This window comes from Pseudophryne corroboree, chromosome 4 (genome assembly GCF_028390025.1).
Source record: "Pseudophryne corroboree isolate aPseCor3 chromosome 4, aPseCor3.hap2, whole genome shotgun sequence".
Lineage (NCBI taxonomy): Eukaryota > Metazoa > Chordata > Amphibia > Anura > Myobatrachidae > Pseudophryne > Pseudophryne corroboree.
The window spans coordinates 22,059,604-22,082,522 of NC_086447.1; the positions used below are offsets into that span (position 1 = coordinate 22,059,604).

General features: G+C 47.7%; 1 protein-coding gene across 1 annotated transcript in view; it reads left to right on the forward strand.

Annotated features, from left to right (window-relative positions):
- Positions 1 to 22,919, forward strand: part of LOC134910761 (zinc finger protein 835-like) — a 60,219-nt gene that overhangs the window by 10,303 nt on the left and 26,997 nt on the right. The window contains exon 2 of the mRNA XM_063919144.1: positions 22,007 to 22,111. Within this exon, the coding sequence (XP_063775214.1) occupies positions 22,007 to 22,111 (105 nt within the window). The remainder of the gene's footprint in view (positions 1 to 22,006; positions 22,112 to 22,919) is intronic.

The window sequence follows — 22,919 nt, forward strand, 5'->3', positions numbered from 1 at the left end:
CGATCATACACACTATACCAGCACTTGGAGGATAGATACCTGGATCATACACACTATACAGCACCTGAGGATAGAGACCAGGGATTCATACACACTATTACCAGCACCTGAGGATTGAGACCTGCGATCATACTCACTATACCTAGCACCTGAGGATAGATACCTGCGATCATACACACTATACCAGCACCTGAGGATACGAGACCTGCGATCATACACACTAGACCAGCACCTGAGGATAGATACCTGCGATCATACACACTATACCAGCACCTGAGGATAGATACCTGCGATCATACACACTATACCCAGCACCTGAGGATAGAGACCTGCGATCATACACACTATACCAGCACCTGAGGATAGAGACCTGCGATCATACACACTATACCAGCACCTGAGGATAGAGACCTGCGATCATACACACTATACCAGCACCTGAGGATAGAGACCTGCGATCATACACACTATACCAGCACCTGAGGATAGATACCTGCGATCATACACACTATACCAGCACCTGAGGATAGAGACCTGCGATCATACACACTATACCAGCACCTGAGGATAGAGACCTGCGATCATACACACTATACCAGCACCTGAGGATAGAGACCTGCGATCATACACACTATACCAGCACCTGAGGATAGAGACCTGCGATCATACACACTATACAGCACCTGAGGATAGAGACCTGCGATCATACACACTATACCAGCACCTTGAGGATAGAGACCTGCGATCATACACACTATACCAGCACCTGAGGATAGAGACCTGCGATCAACACTATACCAGCACCTGAGGATAGAGACCTGCGATCATACACACTATACCAGCACCTGAGGATAGAGACCTGCGATCATACACACTATACCAGCACCTGAGGATAGAACCAGCGATCATACACACTATACCAGCACCTGAGGATAGAGACCTGCGATCATACACACTATACCAAGCACCTGAGGATAGATACCTGCGATCATACACACTATACCAGCACCTGAGGATAGAGACCTGCGATCATACACACTATACCAGCACCTGAGGATAGAGACCTGCGATCATACACACTATACCAGCACCTGAGGATAGATACCTGCGATCATACACACTATACCAGCACCTGAGGATAGAGACCTGCGATCATACACACTATACCAGCACCTGAGGATAGAGACCTGCGATCATACACACTATACCAGCACCTGAGGATAGAGACCTGCGATCATACACACTATACCAGCACCTGAGGTAGAGACCTGCGATCATACACACTATACCAGCACCTGAGGATAGAGACCTGCGATCATACACACTATACCAGCACCTGAGGATAGAGACCTGCGATCATACACACTATACCAGCACCTGAGGATAGAGACCTGCGATCATACACACTATACCAGCACCTGAGGATAGAGACCTGCGATCATTACACACTATACCAGCACCCTGAGGATAGAGACCTGCGATCATACACACTATACCAGCACCTGAGGATAGAGACCTGCGATCATACACACTATACCAGCACCTGAGGATAGAGACCTGCGATCATACACACTATACCAGCACCTGAGGATAGAGACCTGCGATCATACACACTATACCAGCACCTGAGGATAGAGACCTGCGATCATACACACTATACAGCACCTGAGGATAGAGACCTGCGATCATACACACTATACCAGCACCTGAGGATAGAGACCTGCGATCATACACACTATACCAGCACCTGAGGATAGAGACCTGCGATCATACACACTATACCAGCACCTGAGGATAGAGACCTGCGATCATACACACTATACCAGCACCTGAGGATAGAGACCTGCGATCATACACACTATACCAGCACCTGAGGATAGATACCTGCGATCATACACACTATACCAGCACCTGAGGATAGAGACCTGCGATCATACACACTATACCAGCACCTGAGGATAGAGACCTGCGATCATACACACTATACCAGCACCTGAGGATAGAGACCTGCGATCATACACACTATACCAGCACCTGAGGATAGAGACCTGCGATCATACACACTATACCAGCACCTGAGGATAGAGACCTGCGATCATACACACTATACCAGCACCTGAGGATAGAGACCTGCGATCATACACACTATACCAGCACCTGAGGATAGAGACCTGCGATCATACACACTATACCAGCACCTGAGGATAGATACCTGCGATCATACACACTATACCAGCACCTGAGGATAGAGACCTGCGATCATACACACTATACCAGCACCTGAGGATAGATACCTGCGATCATACACACTATACCAGCACCTGAGGATAGAGACCTGCGATCATACACACTATACCAGCACCTGAGGATAGAGACCTGCGATCATACACACTATACCAGCACCTGAGGATAGAGACCTGCGATCATACACACTATACCAGCACCTGAGGATAGAGACCTGCGATCATACACACTATACCAGCACCTGAGGATAGAGACCTGCGATCATACACACTATACCAGCACCTGAGGATAGAGACCTGCGATCATACACACTATACCAGCACCTGAGGATAGAGACCTGCGATCATACACACTATACCAGCACCTGAGGATAGAGACCTGCGATCATACACACTATACCAGCACCTGAGGATAGAGACCTGCGATCATACACACTATACCAGCACCTGAGGATAGATACCTGCGATCATACACACTATACCAGCACCTGAGGATAGAGACCTGCGATCATACACACTATACCAGCACCTGAGGATAGAGACCTGCGATCATACACACTATACCAGCACCTGAGGATAGAGACCTGCGATCATACACACTATACCAGCACCTGAGGATAGATACCTGCGATCATACACACTATACCAGCACCTGAGGATAGAGACCTGCGATCATACACACTATACCAGCACCTGAGGATAGAGACCTGCGATCATACACACTATACCAGCACCTGAGGATAGAGACCTGCGATCATACACACTATACCAGCACCTGAGGATAGAGACCTGCGATCATACACACTATACCAGCACCTGAGGATAGAGACCTGCGATCATACACACTATACCAGCACCTGAGGATAGAGACCTGCGATCATACACACTATACCAGCACCTGAGGATAGAGACCTGCGATCATACACACTATACCAGCACCTGAGGATAGAGACCTGCGATCATACACACTATACCAGCACCTGAGGATAGATACCTGCGATCATACACACTATACCAGCACCTGAGGATAGATACCTGCGATCATACACACTATACAGCACCTGAGGATAGAGACCTGCGATCATACACACTATACCAGCACCTGAGGATAGATACCTGCGATCATACACACTATACCAGCACCTGAGGATAGATACCTGCGATCATACACACTATACCAGCACCTGAGGATAGAGACCTGCGATCATACACACTATACCAGCACCTGAGGATAGAGACCTGCGATCATACACACTATACCAGCACCTGAGGATAGAGACCTGCGATCATACACACTATACCAGCACCTGAGGATAGAGACCTGCGATCATACACACTATACCAGCACCTGAGGATAGAGACCTGCGATCATACACACTATACCAGCACCTGAGGATAGATACCTGCGATCATACACACTATACCAGCACCTGAGGATAGAGACCTGCGATCATACACACTATACCAGCACCTGAGGATAGAGACCTGCGATCATACACACTATACCAGCACCTGAGGATAGAGACCTGCGATCATACACACTATACCAGCACCTGAGGATAGAGACCTGCGATCATACACACTATACCAGCACCTGAGGATAGATACCTGCGATCATACACACTATACCAGCACCTGAGGATAGAGACCTGCGATCATACACACTATACCAGCACCTGAGGATAGATACCTGCGATCATACACACTATACCAGCACCTGAGGATAGATACCTGCGATCATACACACTATACCAGCACCTGAGGATAGAGACCTGCGATCATACACACTATACCAGCACCTGAGGATAGAGACCTGCGATCATACACACTATACCAGCACCTGAGGATAGAGACCTGCGATCATACACACTATACCAGCACCTGAGGATAGATACCTGCGATCATACACACTATACCAGCACCTGAGGATAGATACCTGCGATCATACACACTATACCAGCACCTGAGGATAGAGACCTGCGATCATACACACTATACCAGCACCTGAGGATAGATACCTGCGATCATACACACTATACCAGCACCTGAGGATAGAGACCTGCGATCATACACACTATACCAGCACCTGAGGATAGAGACCTGCGATCATACACACTATACCAGCACCTGAGGATAGAGACCTGCGATCATACACACTATACCAGCACCTGAGGATAGAGACCTGCGATCATACACACTATACCAGCACCTGAGGATAGATACCTGCGATCATACACACTATACCAGCACCTGAGGATAGATACCTGCGATCATACACACTATACCAGCACCTGAGGATAGAGACCTGCGATCATACACACTATACCAGCACCTGAGGATAGAGACCTGCGATCATACACACTATACCAGCACCTGAGGATAGAGACCTGCGATCATACACACTATACCAGCACCTGAGGATAGATACCTGCGATCATACACACTATACCAGCACCTGAGGATAGATACCTGCGATCATACACACTATACCAGCACCTGAGGATAGAGACCTGCGATCATACACACTATACCAGCACCTGAGGATAGAGACCTGCGATCATACACACTATACCAGCACCTGAGGATAGAGACCTGCGATCATACACACTATACCAGCACCTGAGGATAGAGACCTGCGATCATACACACTATACCAGCACCTGAGGATAGAGACCTGCGATCATACACACTATACCAGCACCTGAGGATAGAGACCTGCGATCATACACACTATACCAGCACCTGAGGATAGATACCTGCGATCATACACACTATACCAGCACCTGAGGATAGATACCTGCGATCATACACACTATACCAGCACCTGAGGATAGAGACCTGCGATCATACACACTATACCAGCACCTGAGGATAGATACCTGCGATCATACACACTATACCAGCACCTGAGGATAGAGACCTGCGATCATACACACTATACCAGCACCTGAGGATAGATACCTGCGATCATACACACTATACCAGCACCTGAGGATAGAGACCTGCGATCATACACACTATACCAGCACCTGAGGATAGAGACCTGCGATCATACACACTATACCAGCACCTGAGGATAGATACCTGCGATCATACACACTATACCAGCACCTGAGGATAGAGACCTGCGATCATACACACTATACCAGCACCTGAGGATAGATACCTGCGATCATACACACTATACCAGCACCTGAGGATAGAGACCTGCGATCATACACACTATACCAGCACCTGAGGATAGAGACCTGCGATCATACACACTATACCAGCACCTGAGGATAGATACCTGCGATCATACACACTATACCAGCACCTGAGGATAGAGACCTGCGATCATACACACTATACCAGCACCTGAGGATAGAGACCTGCGATCATACACACTATACCAGCACCTGAGGATAGAGACCTGCGATCATACACACTATACCAGCACCTGAGGATAGATACCTGCGATCATACACACTATACCAGCACCTGAGGATAGATACCTGCGATCATACACACTATACCAGCACCTGAGGATAGATACCTGCGATCATACACACTATACCAGCACCTGAGGATAGATACCTGCGATCATACACACTATACCAGCACCTGAGGATAGAGACCTGCGATCATACACACTATACCAGCACCTGAGGATAGATACCTGCGATCATACACACTATACCAGCACCTGAGGATAGATACCTGCGATCATACACACTATACCAGCACCTGAGGATAGATACCTGCGATCATACACACTATACCAGCACCTGAGGATAGATACCTGCGATCATACACACTATACCAGCACCTGAGGATAGATACCTGCGATCATACACACTATACCAGCACCTGAGGATAGATACCTGCGATCATACACACTATACCAGCACCTGAGGATAGATACCTGCGATCATACACACTATACCAGCACCTGAGGATAGAGACCTGCGATCATACACACTATACCAGCACCTGAGGATAGATACCTGCGATCATACACACTATACCAGCACCTGAGGATAGAGACCTGCGATCATACACACTATACCAGCACCTGAGGATAGAGACCTGCGATCATACACACTATACCAGCACCTGAGGATAGATACCTGCGATCATACACACTATACCAGCACCTGAGGATAGATACCTGCGATCATACACACTATACCAGCACCTGAGGATAGATACCTGCGATCATACACACTATACCAGCACCTGAGGATAGAGACCTGCGATCATACACACTATACCAGCACCTGAGGATAGAGACCTGCGATCATACACACTATACCAGCACCTGAGGATAGAGACCTGCGATCATACACACTATACCAGCACCTGAGGATAGATACCTGCGATCATACACACTATACCAGCACCTGAGGATAGATACCTGCGATCATACACACTATACCAGCACCTGAGGATAGAAGACCTGCGATCATACACACTATACCAGCACCTGAGGATAGAGACCTGCGATCATACACACTATACCAGCACCTGAGGATAGAGACCTGCGATCATACACACTATACCAGCACCTGAGGATAGATACCTGCGATCATACACACTATACCAGCACCTGAGGATAGATACCTGCGATCATACACACTATACCAGCACCTGAGGATAGATACCTGCGATCATACACACTATACCAGCACCTGAGGATAGAGACCTGCGATCATACACACTATACCAGCACCTGAGGATAGATACCTGCGATCATACACACTATACCAGCACCTGAGGATAGAGACCTGCGATCATACACACTATACCAGCACCTGAGGATAGATACCTGCGATCATACACACTATACCAGCACCTGAGGATAGATACCTGCGATCATACACACTATACCAGCACCTGAGGATAGAGACCTGCGATCATACACACTATACCAGCACCTGAGGATAGAGACCTGCGATCATACACACTATACCAGCACCTGAGGATAGAGACCTGCGATCATACACACTATACCAGCACCTGAGGATAGAGACCTGCGATCATACACACTATACCAGCACCTGAGGATAGAGACCTGCGATCATACACACTATACCAGCACCTGAGGATAGAGACCTGCGATCATACACACTATACCAGCACCTGAGGATAGAGACCTGCGATCATACACACTATACCAGCACCTGAGGATAGATACCTGCGATCATACACACTATACCAGCACCTGAGGATAGAGACCTGCGATCATACACACTATACCAGCACCTGAGGATAGAGACCTGCGATCATACACACTATACCAGCACCTGAGGATAGAGACCTGCGATCATACACACTATACCAGCACCTGAGGATAGAGACCTGCGATCATACACACTATACCAGCACCTGAGGATAGAGACCTGCGATCATACACACTATACCAGCACCTGAGGATAGAGACCTGCGATCATACACACTATACCAGCACCTGAGGATAGATACCTGCGATCATACACACTATACCAGCACCTGAGGATAGAGACCTGCGATCATACACACTATACCAGCACCTGAGGATAGATACCTGCGATCATACACACTATACCAGCACCTGAGGATAGAGACCTGCGATCATACACACTATACCAGCACCTGAGGATAGAGACCTGCGATCATACACACTATACCAGCACCTGAGGATAGATACCTGCGATCATACACACTATACCAGCACCTGAGGATAGATACCTGCGATCATACACACTATACCAGCACCTGAGGATAGATACCTGCGATCATACACACTATACCAGCACCTGAGGATAGAGACCTGCGATCATACACACTATACCAGCACCTGAGGATAGAGACCTGCGATCATACACACTATACCAGCACCTGAGGATAGAGACCTGCGATCATACACACTATACCAGCACCTGAGGATAGAGACCTGCGATCATACACACTATACCAGCACCTGAGGATAGAGACCTGCGATCATACACACTATACCAGCACCTGAGGATAGATACCTGCGATCATACACACTATACCAGCACCTGAGGATAGAGACCTGCGATCATACACACTATACCAGCACCTGAGGATAGAGACCTGCGATCATACACACTATACCAGCACCTGAGGATAGAGACCTGCGATCATACACACTATACCAGCACCTGAGGATAGAGACCTGCGATCATACACACTATACCAGCACCTGAGGATAGAGACCTGCGATCATACACACTATACCAGCACCTGAGGATAGAGACCTGCGATCATACACACTATACCAGCACCTGAGGATAGAGACCTGCGATCATACACACTATACCAGCACCTGAGGATAGAGACCTGCGATCATACACACTATACCAGCACCTGAGGATAGAGACCTGCGATCATACACACTATACCAGCACCTGAGGATAGAGACCTGCGATCATACACACTATACCAGCACCTGAGGATAGAGACCTGCGATCATACACACTATACCAGCACCTGAGGATAGAGACCTGCGATCATACACACTATACCAGCACCTGAGGATAGATACCTGCGATCATACACACTATACCAGCACCTGAGGATAGAGACCTGCGATCATACACACTATACCAGCACCTGAGGATAGAGACCTGCGATCATACACACTATACCAGCACCTGAGGATAGAGACCTGCGATCATACACACTATACCAGCACCTGAGGATAGAGACCTGCGATCATACACACTATACCAGCACCTGAGGATAGAGACCTGCGATCATACACACTATACCAGCACCTGAGGATAGAGACCTGCGATCATACACACTATACCAGCACCTGAGGATAGAGACCTGCGATCATACACACTATACCAGCACCTGAGGATAGAGACCTGCGATCATACACACTATACCAGCACCTGAGGATAGAGACCTGCGATCATACACACTATACCAGCACCTGAGGATAGAGACCTGCGATCATACACACTATACCAGCACCTGAGGATAGAGACCTGCGATCATACACACTATACCAGCACCTGAGGATAGAGACCTGCGATCATACACACTATACCAGCACCTGAGGATAGAGACCTGCGATCATACACACTATACCAGCACCTGAGGATAGAGACCTGCGATCATACACACTATACCAGCACCTGAGGATAGAGACCTGCGATCATACACACTATACCAGCACCTGAGGATAGAGACCTGCGATCATACACACTATACCAGCACCTGAGGATAGAGACCTGCGATCATACACACTATACCAGCACCTGAGGATAGAGACCTGCGATCATACACACTATACCAGCACCTGAGGATAGAGACCTGCGATCATACACACTATACCAGCACCTGAGGATAGAGACCTGCGATCATACACACTATACCAGCACCTGAGGATAGAGACCTGCGATCATACACACTATACCAGCACCTGAGGATAGAGACCTGCGATCATACACACTATACCAGCACCTGAGGATAGAGACCTGCGATCATACACACTATACCAGCACCTGAGGATAGAGACCTGCGATCATACACACTATACCAGCACCTGAGGATAGAGACCTGCGATCATACACACTATACCAGCACCTGAGGATAGAGACCTGCGATCATACACACTATACCAGCACCTGAGGATAGAGACCTGCGATCATACACACTATACCAGCACCTGAGGATAGAGACCTGCGATCATACACACTATACCAGCACCTGAGGATAGAGACCTGCGATCATACACACTATACCAGCACCTGAGGATAGAGACCTGCGATCATACACACTATACCAGCACCTGAGGATAGAGACCTGCGATCATACACACTATACCAGCACCTGAGGATAGAGACCTGCGATCATACACACTATACCAGCACCTGAGGATAGAGACCTGCGATCATACACACTATACCAGCACCTGAGGATAGAGACCTGCGATCATACACACTATACCAGCACCTGAGGATAGAGACCTGCGATCATACACACTATACCAGCACCTGAGGATAGAGACCTGCGATCATACACACTATACCAGCACCTGAGGATAGAGACCTGCGATCATACACACTATACCAGCACCTGAGGATAGAGACCTGCGATCATACACACTATACCAGCACCTGAGGATAGAGACCTGCGATCATACACACTATACCAGCACCTGAGGATAGAGACCTGCGATCATACACACTATACCAGCACCTGAGGATAGAGACCTGCGATCATACACACTATACCAGCACCTGAGGATAGAGACCTGCGATCATACACACTATACCAGCACCTGAGGATAGAGACCTGCGATCATACACACTATACCAGCACCTGAGGATAGAGACCTGCGATCATACACACTATACCAGCACCTGAGGATAGAGACCTGCGATCATACACACTATACCAGCACCTGAGGATAGAGACCTGCGATCATACACACTATACCAGCACCTGAGGATAGAGACCTGCGATCATACACACTATACCAGCACCTGAGGATAGAGACCTGCGATCATACACACTATACCAGCACCTGAGGATAGAGACCTGCGATCATACACACTATACCAGCACCTGAGGATAGAGACCTGCGATCATACACACTATACCAGCACCTGAGGATAGAGACCTGCGATCATACACACTATACCAGCACCTGAGGATAGAGACCTGCGATCATACACACTATACCAGCACCTGAGGATAGAGACCTGCGATCATACACACTATACCAGCACCTGAGGATAGATACCTGCGATCATACACACTATACCAGCACCTGAGGATAGATACCTGCGATCATACACACTATACCAGCACCTGAGGATAGAGACCTGCGATCATACACACTATACCAGCACCTGAGGATAGAGACCTGCGATCATACACACTATACCAGCACCTGAGGATAGAGACCTGCGATCATACACACTATACCAGCACCTGAGGATAGAGACCTGCGATCATACACACTATACCAGCACCTGAGGATAGAGACCTGCGATCATACACACTATACCAGCACCTGAGGATAGAGACCTGCGATCATACACACTATACCAGCACCTGAGGATAGAGACCTGCGATCATACACACTATACAGCACCTGAGGATAGAGACCTGCGATCATACACACTATACCAGCACCTGAGGATAGAGACCTGCGATCATACACACTATACCAGCACCTGAGGATAGAGACCTGCGATCATACACACTATACCAGCACCTGAGGATAGATACCTGCGATCATACACACTATACCAGCACCTGAGGATAGAGACCTGCGATCATACACACTATACCAGCACCTGAGGATAGAGACCTGCGATCATACACACTATACCAGCACCTGAGGATAGAGACCTGCGATCATACACACTATACCAGCACCTGAGGATAGAGACCTGCGATCATACACACTATACCAGCACCTGAGGATAGATACCTGCGATCATACACACTATACCAGCACCTGAGGATAGAGACCTGCGATCATACACACTATACCAGCACCTGAGGATAGAGACCTGCGATCATACACACTATACCAGCACCTGAGGATAGAGACCTGCGATCATACACACTATACCAGCACCTGAGGATAGAGACCTGCGATCATACACACTATACCAGCACCTGAGGATAGAGACCTGCGATCATACACACTATACCAGCACCTGAGGATAGAGACCTGCGATCATACACACTATACCAGCACCTGAGGATAGAGACCTGCGATCATACACACTATACCAGCACCTGAGGATAGATACCTGCGATCATACACACTATACCAGCACCTGAGGATAGAGACCTGCGATCATACACACTATACCAGCACCTGAGGATAGAGACCTGCGATCATACACACTATACCAGCACCTGAGGATAGAGACCTGCGATCATACACACTATACCAGCACCTGAGGATAGAGACCTGCGATCATACACACTATACCAGCACCTGAGGATAGAGACCTGCGATCATACACACTATACCAGCACCTGAGGATAGAGACCTGCGATCATACACACTATACCAGCACCTGAGGATAGAGACCTGCGATCATACACACTATACCAGCACCTGAGGATAGAGACCTGCGATCATACACACTATACCAGCACCTGAGGATAGATACCTGCGATCATACACACTATACCAGCACCTGAGGATAGAGACCTGCGATCATACACACTATACCAGCACCTGAGGATAGATACCTGCGATCATACACACTATACCAGCACCTGAGGATAGAGACCTGCGATCATACACACTATACCAGCACCTGAGGATAGATACCTGCGATCATACACACTATACCAGCACCTGAGGATAGAGACCTGCGATCATACACACTATACCAGCACCTGAGGATAGATACCTGCTATCATACACACTATACCAGCACCTGAGGATAGATACCTGCGATCATACACACTATACCAGCACCTGAGGATAGACACCTGCGATCATACACACTATACCAGCACCTGAGGATAGAGACCTGCGATCATACACACTATACCAGCACCTGAGGATAGAGACCTGCGATCATACACACTATACCAGCACCTGAGGATAGATACCTGCGATCATACACACTATACCAGCACCTGAGGATAGAGACCTGCGATCATACACACTATACCAGCACCTGAGGATAGAGACCTGCGATCATACACACTATACCAGCACCTGAGGATAGAGACCTGCGATCATACACACTATACCAGCACCTGAGGATAGATACCTGCGATCATACACACTATACCAGCACCTGAGGATAGATACCTGCGATCATACACACTATACCAGCACCTGAGGATAGAGACCTGCGATCATACACACTATACCAGCACCTGAGGATAGAGACCTGCGATCATACACACTATACCAGCACCTGAGGATAGATACCTGCGATCATACACACTATACCAGCACCTGAGGATAGAGACCTGCGATCATACACACTATACCAGCACCTGAGGATAGAGACCTGCGATCATACACACTATACCAGCACCTGAGGATAGATACCTGCGATCATACACACTATACCAGCACCTGAGGATAGAGACCTGCGATCATACACACTATACCAGCACCTGAGGATAGATACCTGCGATCATACACACTATACCAGCACCTGAGGATAGATACCTGCGATCATACACACTATACCAGCACCTGAGGATAGATACCTGCGATCATACACACTATACCAGCACCTGAGGATAGAGACCTGCGATCATACACACTATACCAGCACCTGAGGATAGAGACCTGCGATCATACACACTATACCAGCACCTGAGGATAGATACCTGCGATCATACACACTATACCAGCACCTGAGGATAGAGACCTGCGATCATACACACTATACCAGCACCTGAGGATAGATACCTGCGATCATACACACTATACCAGCACCTGAGGATAGATACCTGCGATCATACACACTATACCAGCACCTGAGGATAGAGACCTGCGATCATACACACTATACCAGCACCTGAGGATAGATACCTGCGATCATACACACTATACCAGCACCTGAGGATAGATACCTGCGATCATACACACTATACCAGCACCTGAGGATAGACACCTGCGATCATACACACTATACCAGCACCTGAGGATAGAGACCTGCGATCATACACACTATACCAGCACCTGAGGATAGAGACCTGCGATCATACACACTATACCAGCACCTGAGGATAGAGACCTGCGATCATACACACTATACCAGCACCTGAGGATAGATACCTGCGATCATACACACTATACCAGCACCTGAGGATAGAGACCTGCGATCATACACACTATACCAGCACCTGAGGATAGATACCTGCGATCATACACACTATACCAGCACCTGAGGATAGAGACCTGCGATCATACACACTATACCAGCACCTGAGGATAGAGACCTGCGATCATACACACTATACCAGCACCTGAGGATAGAGACCTGCGATCATACACACTATACCAGCACCTGAGGATATAGACCTGCGATCATACACACTATACCAGCACCTGAGGATAGAGACCTGCGATCATACACACTATACCAGCACCTGAGGATAGATACCTGCGATCATACACACTATACCAGCACCTGAGGATAGATACCTGCGATCATACACACTATACCAGCACCTGAGGATAGATACCTGCGATCATACACACTATACCAGCACCTGAGGATAGAGACCTGCGATCATACACACTATACCAGCACCTGAGGATAGAGACCTGCGATCATACACACTATACCAGCACCTGAGGATAGAGACCTGCGATCATACACACTATACCAGCACCTGAGGATAGAGACCTGCGATCATACACACTATACCAGCACCTGAGGATAGAGACCTGCGATCATACACACTATACCAGCACCTGAGTATAGAGACCTGCGATCATACACACTATACCAGCACCTGAGGATAGATCGATACCTGCGATCATACACACTATACCAGCACCTGAGGATAGAGACCTGCGATCATACACACTATACCAGCACCTGAGGATAGAGACCTGCGATCATACACACTATACCAGCACCTGAGGATAGAGACCTGCGATCATACACACTATACCAGCACCTGAGGATAGATACCTGCGATCATACACACTATACCAGCACCTGAGGATAGATACCTGCGATCATACACACTATACCAGCACCTGAGGATAGAGACCTGCGATCATACACACTATACCAGCACCTGAGGATAGATACCTGCGATCATACACACTATACCAGCACCTGAGGATAAAGACCTGCGATCATACACACTGTACCAGCACCTGAGGATAGAGACCTGTGATCATACACACTATACCAGCACCTGAGGATAGATACCTGCGATCATACACACTATACCAGCACCTGAGGATAGATACCTGCGATCATACACACTATACCAGCACCTGAGGATAGATACCTGCGATCATACACACTATACCAGCACCTGAGGATAGATACCTGCGATCATACACACTATAGCAGCACCTGAGGATAGAGACCTGCGATCATACACACTATACCAGCACCTGAGGATAGATACCTGCGATCATACACACTATACCAGCACCTGAGGATAGATACCTGCGATCATACACACTATACCAGCACCTGAGGATAGAGACCTGCGATCATACACACTATAGCAGCACCTGAGGATAGAGACCTGCGATCATACACACTATACCAGCACCTGAGGATAGAGACCTGCGATCATACACACTATACCAGCACCTGAGGATAGATACCTGCGATCATACACACTATACCAGCACCTGAGGATAGATACCTGCGATCATACACACTATACCAGCACCTGAGGATAGATACCTGCGATCATACACACTATACCAGCACCTGAGGATAGATACCTGCGATCATACACACTATACCAGCACCTGAGGATAGAGACCTGCGATCATACACACTATACCAGCACCTGAGGATAGAGACCTGCGATCATACACTCTATACCAGCACCTGAGGATAGATACCTGCGATCATACACACTATACCAGCACCTGAGGATAGATACCTGCGATCATACACACTATACCAGCACCTGAGGATAGAGACCTGCGATCATACACACTATAGCAGCACCTGAGGATAGATACCTGCGATCATACACACTATACCAGCACCTGAGGATAGATACCTGCGATCATACACACTATACCAGCACCTGAGGATAGAGACCTGCGATCATACACACTATACCAGCACCTGAGGATAGATACCTGCGATCATACACACTATACCAGCACCTGAGGATAGATACCTGCGATCATACACACTATACCAGCACCTGAGGATAGATACCTGCGATCATACACACTATACCAGCACCTGAGGATAGAGACCTGCGATCATACACACTATACCAGCACCTGAGGATAGAGACCTGCGATCATACACACTATACCAGCACCTGAGGATAGAGACCTGCGATCATACACACTATACCAGCACCTGAGGATAGAGACCTGCGATCATACACACTATACCAGCACCTGAGGATAGATACCTGCGATCATACACACTATACCAGCACCTGAGGATAGATACCTGCGATCATACACACTATACCAGCACCTGAGGATAGATACCTGCGATCATACACACTATACCAGCACCTGAGGATAGAGACCTGCGATCATACACACTATACCAGCACCTGAGGATAGATACCTGCGATCATACACATTATACCAGCACCTGAGGATAGATACCTGCGATCATACACACTATACCAGCACCTGAGGATAGAGACCTGCGATCATACACACTATACCAGCACCTGAGGATAGATACCTGCGATCATACACACTATACCAGCACCTGAGGATAGAGACCTGCGATCATACACACTATACCAGCACCTGAGGATAGATACCTGCGATCATACACACTATACCAGCACCTGAGGATAGAGACCTGCGATCATACACACTATACCAGCACCTGAGGATAGATACCTGCCATCATACACACTATACCAGCACCTGAGGATAGATACCTGCCATCATACACACTATACCAGCACCTGAGGATAGAGACCTGCGATCATACACACTATACCAGCACCTGAGGATAGAGACCTGCGATCATACACACTATACCAGCACCTGAGGATAGAGACCTGTGATCATACACACTATACCAGCACCTGAGGATAGAGACCTGCGATCATACACACTATACCAGCACCTGAGGATAGAGACCTGCGATCATACACACTATACCAGCACCTGAGGATAGAGACCTGCGATCATACACACTATACCAGCACCTGAGGATAGATACCTGCGATCATACACACTATACCAGCACCTGAGGATAGATACCTGCGATCATACACACTATACCAGCACCTGAGGATAGAGACCTGCGATCATACACACTATACCAGCACCTGAGGATAGATACCTGCGATCATACACACTATACCAGCACCTGAGGATAGATACCTGCGATCATACACACTATACCAGCACCTGAGGATAGATACCTGCGATCATACACACTATACCAGCACCTGAGGATAGATACCTGCGATCATACACACTATACCAGCACCTGAGGATAGAGACCTGCGATCATACACACTATACCAGCACCTGAGGATAGATACCTGTGATCATACACACTATACCAGCACCTGAGGATAGAGACCTGCGATCATACACACTATAGCAGCACCTGAGGATAGATACCTGTGATCATACACACTATACCAGCACCTGAGGATAGATACCTGCGATCATACACACTATACCAGCACCTGAGGATAGAGACCTGCGATCATACACACTATACCATCACCTGAGGATAGAGACCTGCGATCATACACACTGTACCAGCACCTGAGGATAGAGACCTGCGATCATACACACTATACCATCACCTGAGGATAGAGACCTGCGATAATACACACTATACCAGCACCTGAGGATAGATACCTGCGATCATACACACTATACCAGCACCTGAGGATAGATACCTGCGATCATACACACTATACCAGCACCTGAGGATAGATACCTGCGATCATACACACTATACCAGCACCTGAGGATAGAGACCTGCGATCATACACACTATACCAGCACCTGAGGATAGATACCTGCGATCATACACACTATACCAGCACCTGAGGATAGAGACCTGCGATCATACACACTATACCAGCACCTGAGGATAGAGACCTGCGATCATACACACTATACCAGCACCTGAGGATAGAGACCTGCGATCATACACACTATACCAGCACCTGAGGATAGATACCTGCGATCATACACACTATACCAGCACCTGAGGATATATACCTGCGATCATACACACTATACCAGCACCTGAGGATAGAGACCTGCGATCATACACACTATACCAGCACCTGAGGATAGAGACCTGCGATCATACACACTATACCAGCACCTGAGGATAGAGACCTGCGATCATACACACTATACCAGCACCTGAGGATAGACACCTGCGATCATACACACTATACCAGCACCTGAGGATAGACACCTGCGATCATACACACTATACCAGCACCTGAGGATAGAGACCTGCGATCATACACACTATACCAGCACCTGAGGATAGATACCTGCGATCATACACACTATACCAGCACCTGAGGATAGATACCTGCGATCATACACACTATACCAGCACCTGAGGATAGAGACCTGCGATCATACACACTATACCAGCACCTGAGGATAGAGACCTGCGATCATACACACTATACCAGCACCTGAGGATATATACCTGCGATCATACACACTATACCAGCACCTGAGGATAGAGACCTGCGATCATACACACTATACCAGCACCTGAGGATAGAGACCTGCGATCATACACACTATACCAGCACCTGAGGATAGAGACCTGCGATCATACACACTATACCAGCACCTGAGGATAGAGACCTGCGATCATACACACTATACCAGCACCTGAGGATAGAGACCTGCGATCATACACACTATACCAGCACCTGAGGATAGATACCTGCGATCATACACACTATACCAGCACCTGAGGATAGAGACCTGCGATCATACACACTATACCAGCACCTGAGGATAGATACCTGCGATCATACACACTATACCAGCACCTGAGGATAGAGACCTGCGATCATACACACTATACCAGCACCTGAGGATAGAGACCTGCGATCATACATACTATACCAGCACCTGAGGATAGAGACCTGCGATCATACACACTATACCAGCACCTGAGGATAGATACCTGCGATCATACACACTATACCAGCACCTGAGGATAGAGACCTGCGATCATACACACTATACCAGCACCTGAGGATAGAGACCTGCGATCATACACACTATACCAGCACCTGAGGATAGAGACCTGCGATCATACACACTATACCAGCACCTGAGGATAGATACCTGCGATCATACACACTATACCAGCACCTGAGGATAGATACCTGCGATCATACACACTATACCAGCACCTGAGGATAGATACCTGCGATCATACACACTATACCAGCACCTGAGGATAGATACCTGCGATCATACACACTATACCAGCACCTGAGGATAGAGACCTGCGATCATACACACTATACCAGCACCTGAGGATAGATACCTGCGATCATACACACTATACCAGCACCTGAGGATAGATACCTGCGATCATACACACTATACCAGCACCTGAGGATAGAGACCTGCGATCATACACACTATACCAGCACCTGAGGATAGAGACCTGCCATCATACACACTATACCAGCACCTGAGGATAGAGACCTGCCATCATACACACTATACCAGCACCTGAGGATAGAGACCTGCGATCATACACACTATACCAGCACCTGAGGATAGATACCTGCGATCATACACACTATACCAGCACCTGAGGATAGAGACCTGCGATCATACACACTATACCAGCACCTGAGGATAGATACCTGCGATCATACACACTATACCAGCACCTGAGGATAGAGACCTGCGATCATACACACTATACCAGCACCTGAGGATAGATACCTGCGATCATACACACTATACCAGCACCTGAGGATAGAGACCTGCGATCATACACACTATACCAGCACCTGAGGATAGATACCTGCGATCATACACACTATACCAGCACCTGAGGATAGAGACCTGCGATCATACACACTATACCAGCACCTGAGGATAGATACCTGCGATCATACACACTATACCAGCACCTGAGGATAGATACCTGCGATCATACACACTATACCAGCACCTGAGGATAGAGACCTGCGATCATACACACTATACCAGCACCTGAGGATAGAGACCTGCGATCATACACACTATACCAGCACCTGAGGATAGAGACCTGCGATCATACACACTATACCAGCACCTGAGGATAGATACCTGCGATCATACACACTATACCAGCACCTGAGGATAGATACCTGCGATCATACACACTATACCAGCACCTGAGGATAGAGACCTGCGATCATACACACTATACCAGCACCTGAGGATAGAGACCTGCGATCATACACACTATACCAGCACCTGAGGATAGAGACCTGCGATCGTACAAACTATAGCGGCTCCCAAGGATAAAGGTGGTGTCTCTATACTGTCCCTATGCTCTCTCTATACTGTCCCTATGCTGTATTATGGTGTCTCTATACTGTCCCTATGCTCTCTCTATACAGTATAGAGAGAGCATAGGGACAGTATAGACACACCACAATATAGCATAGGAACAGTATAAAGAAACCATAGGGACAGTATAGAGAGAGCATAGTGACAGTATAGAGACACCATAATACAGCATAGGGACAGTATAGACACAATATAGCATAGGGACAGTATAGAGAGAGCATAGGGACAGTATAGAGACACCATAATACAGAATAGGGACAGTAGAGAGTATAGGAACATTATAGAGACACCATAATACAGCATAGGGACAGTATAGAGAGATCATAGGGACAGTATAGACACAATATAGCATAGGGACAGTATAGAGAGAGCATAGGGACAGTATAGACTCACCACAATATAGCATAGGGACAGTATAAAGAAACCATAGGGACAGTATAGAGAGAGCATAGTGACAGTATAGAGACACCATAATACAGCATAGGGACAGTATAGACACAATATAGCATAGGGACAGTATAGAGAGAGCATAGGGACAGTATAGAGACACCATAATACAGCATAGGGACAGTAGAGAGTATAGGAACATTATAGAGACACCATAATACAGCATAGGGACAGTATAGAGAGACCATAGGGACAGTATAGACACAATATAGCATAGGGACAGTATAGACACAATATAGCATAGGGACAGTATAGAGAGAGCATAGGGACAGTATAGACACACCACAATATAGCATAGGGACAGTATAAAGAGACCATAGGGACAGTATAGAGACACCATAATACAGCATACTGTCCCTATGCTCTCTCTATACTGTCCCTATGCTCTCTCTATACTGTCCCTGTGCTCTCACTATACTGTCCCTATGCTCTCTCTATACTGTCCCTATGCTCTCTCTATACTGTCCCTATGCTATATTGTGGTGTGTCTATACTGTCCCTATGCTCTCTCTATACTGTCCCTATGCTATATTGTGGTGTGTTTATACTGTCCCTATGCTCTCTCTATACTGTCCCTATGCTATATTGTGTGTATACTGTCCCTATGCTCTCTCTATACTATCCCTATGCTATATTGTGTCTATACTGTCCCTATGCTCTCTCTATACTGTCCCTATGCTATATTGTGTCTATACTGTCCCTATGCTCTCTCTATACTGTCCCTATGCTATATTGTGTCTATACTGTCCCTATGCTCTCTCTATACTGTCCCTATGCTATATTGTGTCTATACTGTCCCTATGCTCTCTCTATACTGTCCCTATGCTATATTGTGGTGTCTCTATACTGTCCCTATTGCGGTGTAAGCATGCACACTTATACACGCTTATTATTATGTGTGATGTACCTCTGCCTCAGATTGGACATGCATTTTCCCCCGAGTACATACATGTCCGCCTCCCAGTGTTCTAGTAAGGAACACGTATGACCGCTGTATGACCGCTGTCACATGGATCTGCACCTATAGGATGTTACTGGTGGATATACAGGAGTGCATGTGGTGTAAGTCCTGTCTGACATCATCCCGTCTCCTCTGCAGGATACACTATTCTCAACCCAGAGCAGCTCCTGCGGGTGGAGGAGATAAAAGGGGCTGCACAGGCTGCGGAGAGACGGAAAGAGCAGAAGAGCAACATCACAGCAGGTAGAGGGTTAACGTCCTCCCACACTGTGAGCTCCTCCCACTTATATACTCCACGCCCACACAGATCTCCTCCCACTAATGTACCACGCCCACACTGAGATGTCCTCCCACTTCTATACTCCACACCCCCACTGATATCTCCTCCCTCTAATGTACCACGCCCACACTGATATCTCCTCCCACTAATGTACCACGCCCACACTGATATCTTCTCCCTCTTGTATACTCCACGCCCACACTGATATCTCCTCCCACTAATGTACCACGCCCACACTGAGATCTCCTCCCACTAATGTACCACGCCCACACTGAGATGTCCTCCCACTTCTATACTCCACTCCCACACTGATAACTCCTTCCACTTATTTACTACGCCCACACTGATATCTCCTCCCACTAATGTACCACGCCCACACTGATATCTTCTCCCACTTATATACTCCACGCCCACACTGATATCTCCTCCCACTAATGTACCACGCCCACACTGATATCTCCTCCTACTAATGTGCCACTCCCACACTGATGTCTCCTTCCACTAATGTACCACGCCCACACTGATATCTCCTCCCACTAATGTACCATGCCCACACTGATATCTCCTCCCACTAATGTACCACGCCGACACTGATATCTCCTCCCACTAATGCACCACGCCCACACTGATATCTCCTCCCACTTATATACTCCACGCCCACACTGAGATCTGAGATCTCCTACCACTAATGTACCACGCCCACACTGAGATGTCCTCCCACTTCTATACTCCACTCCCACACTGATAACTCCTCCCACTAATGTACCACGC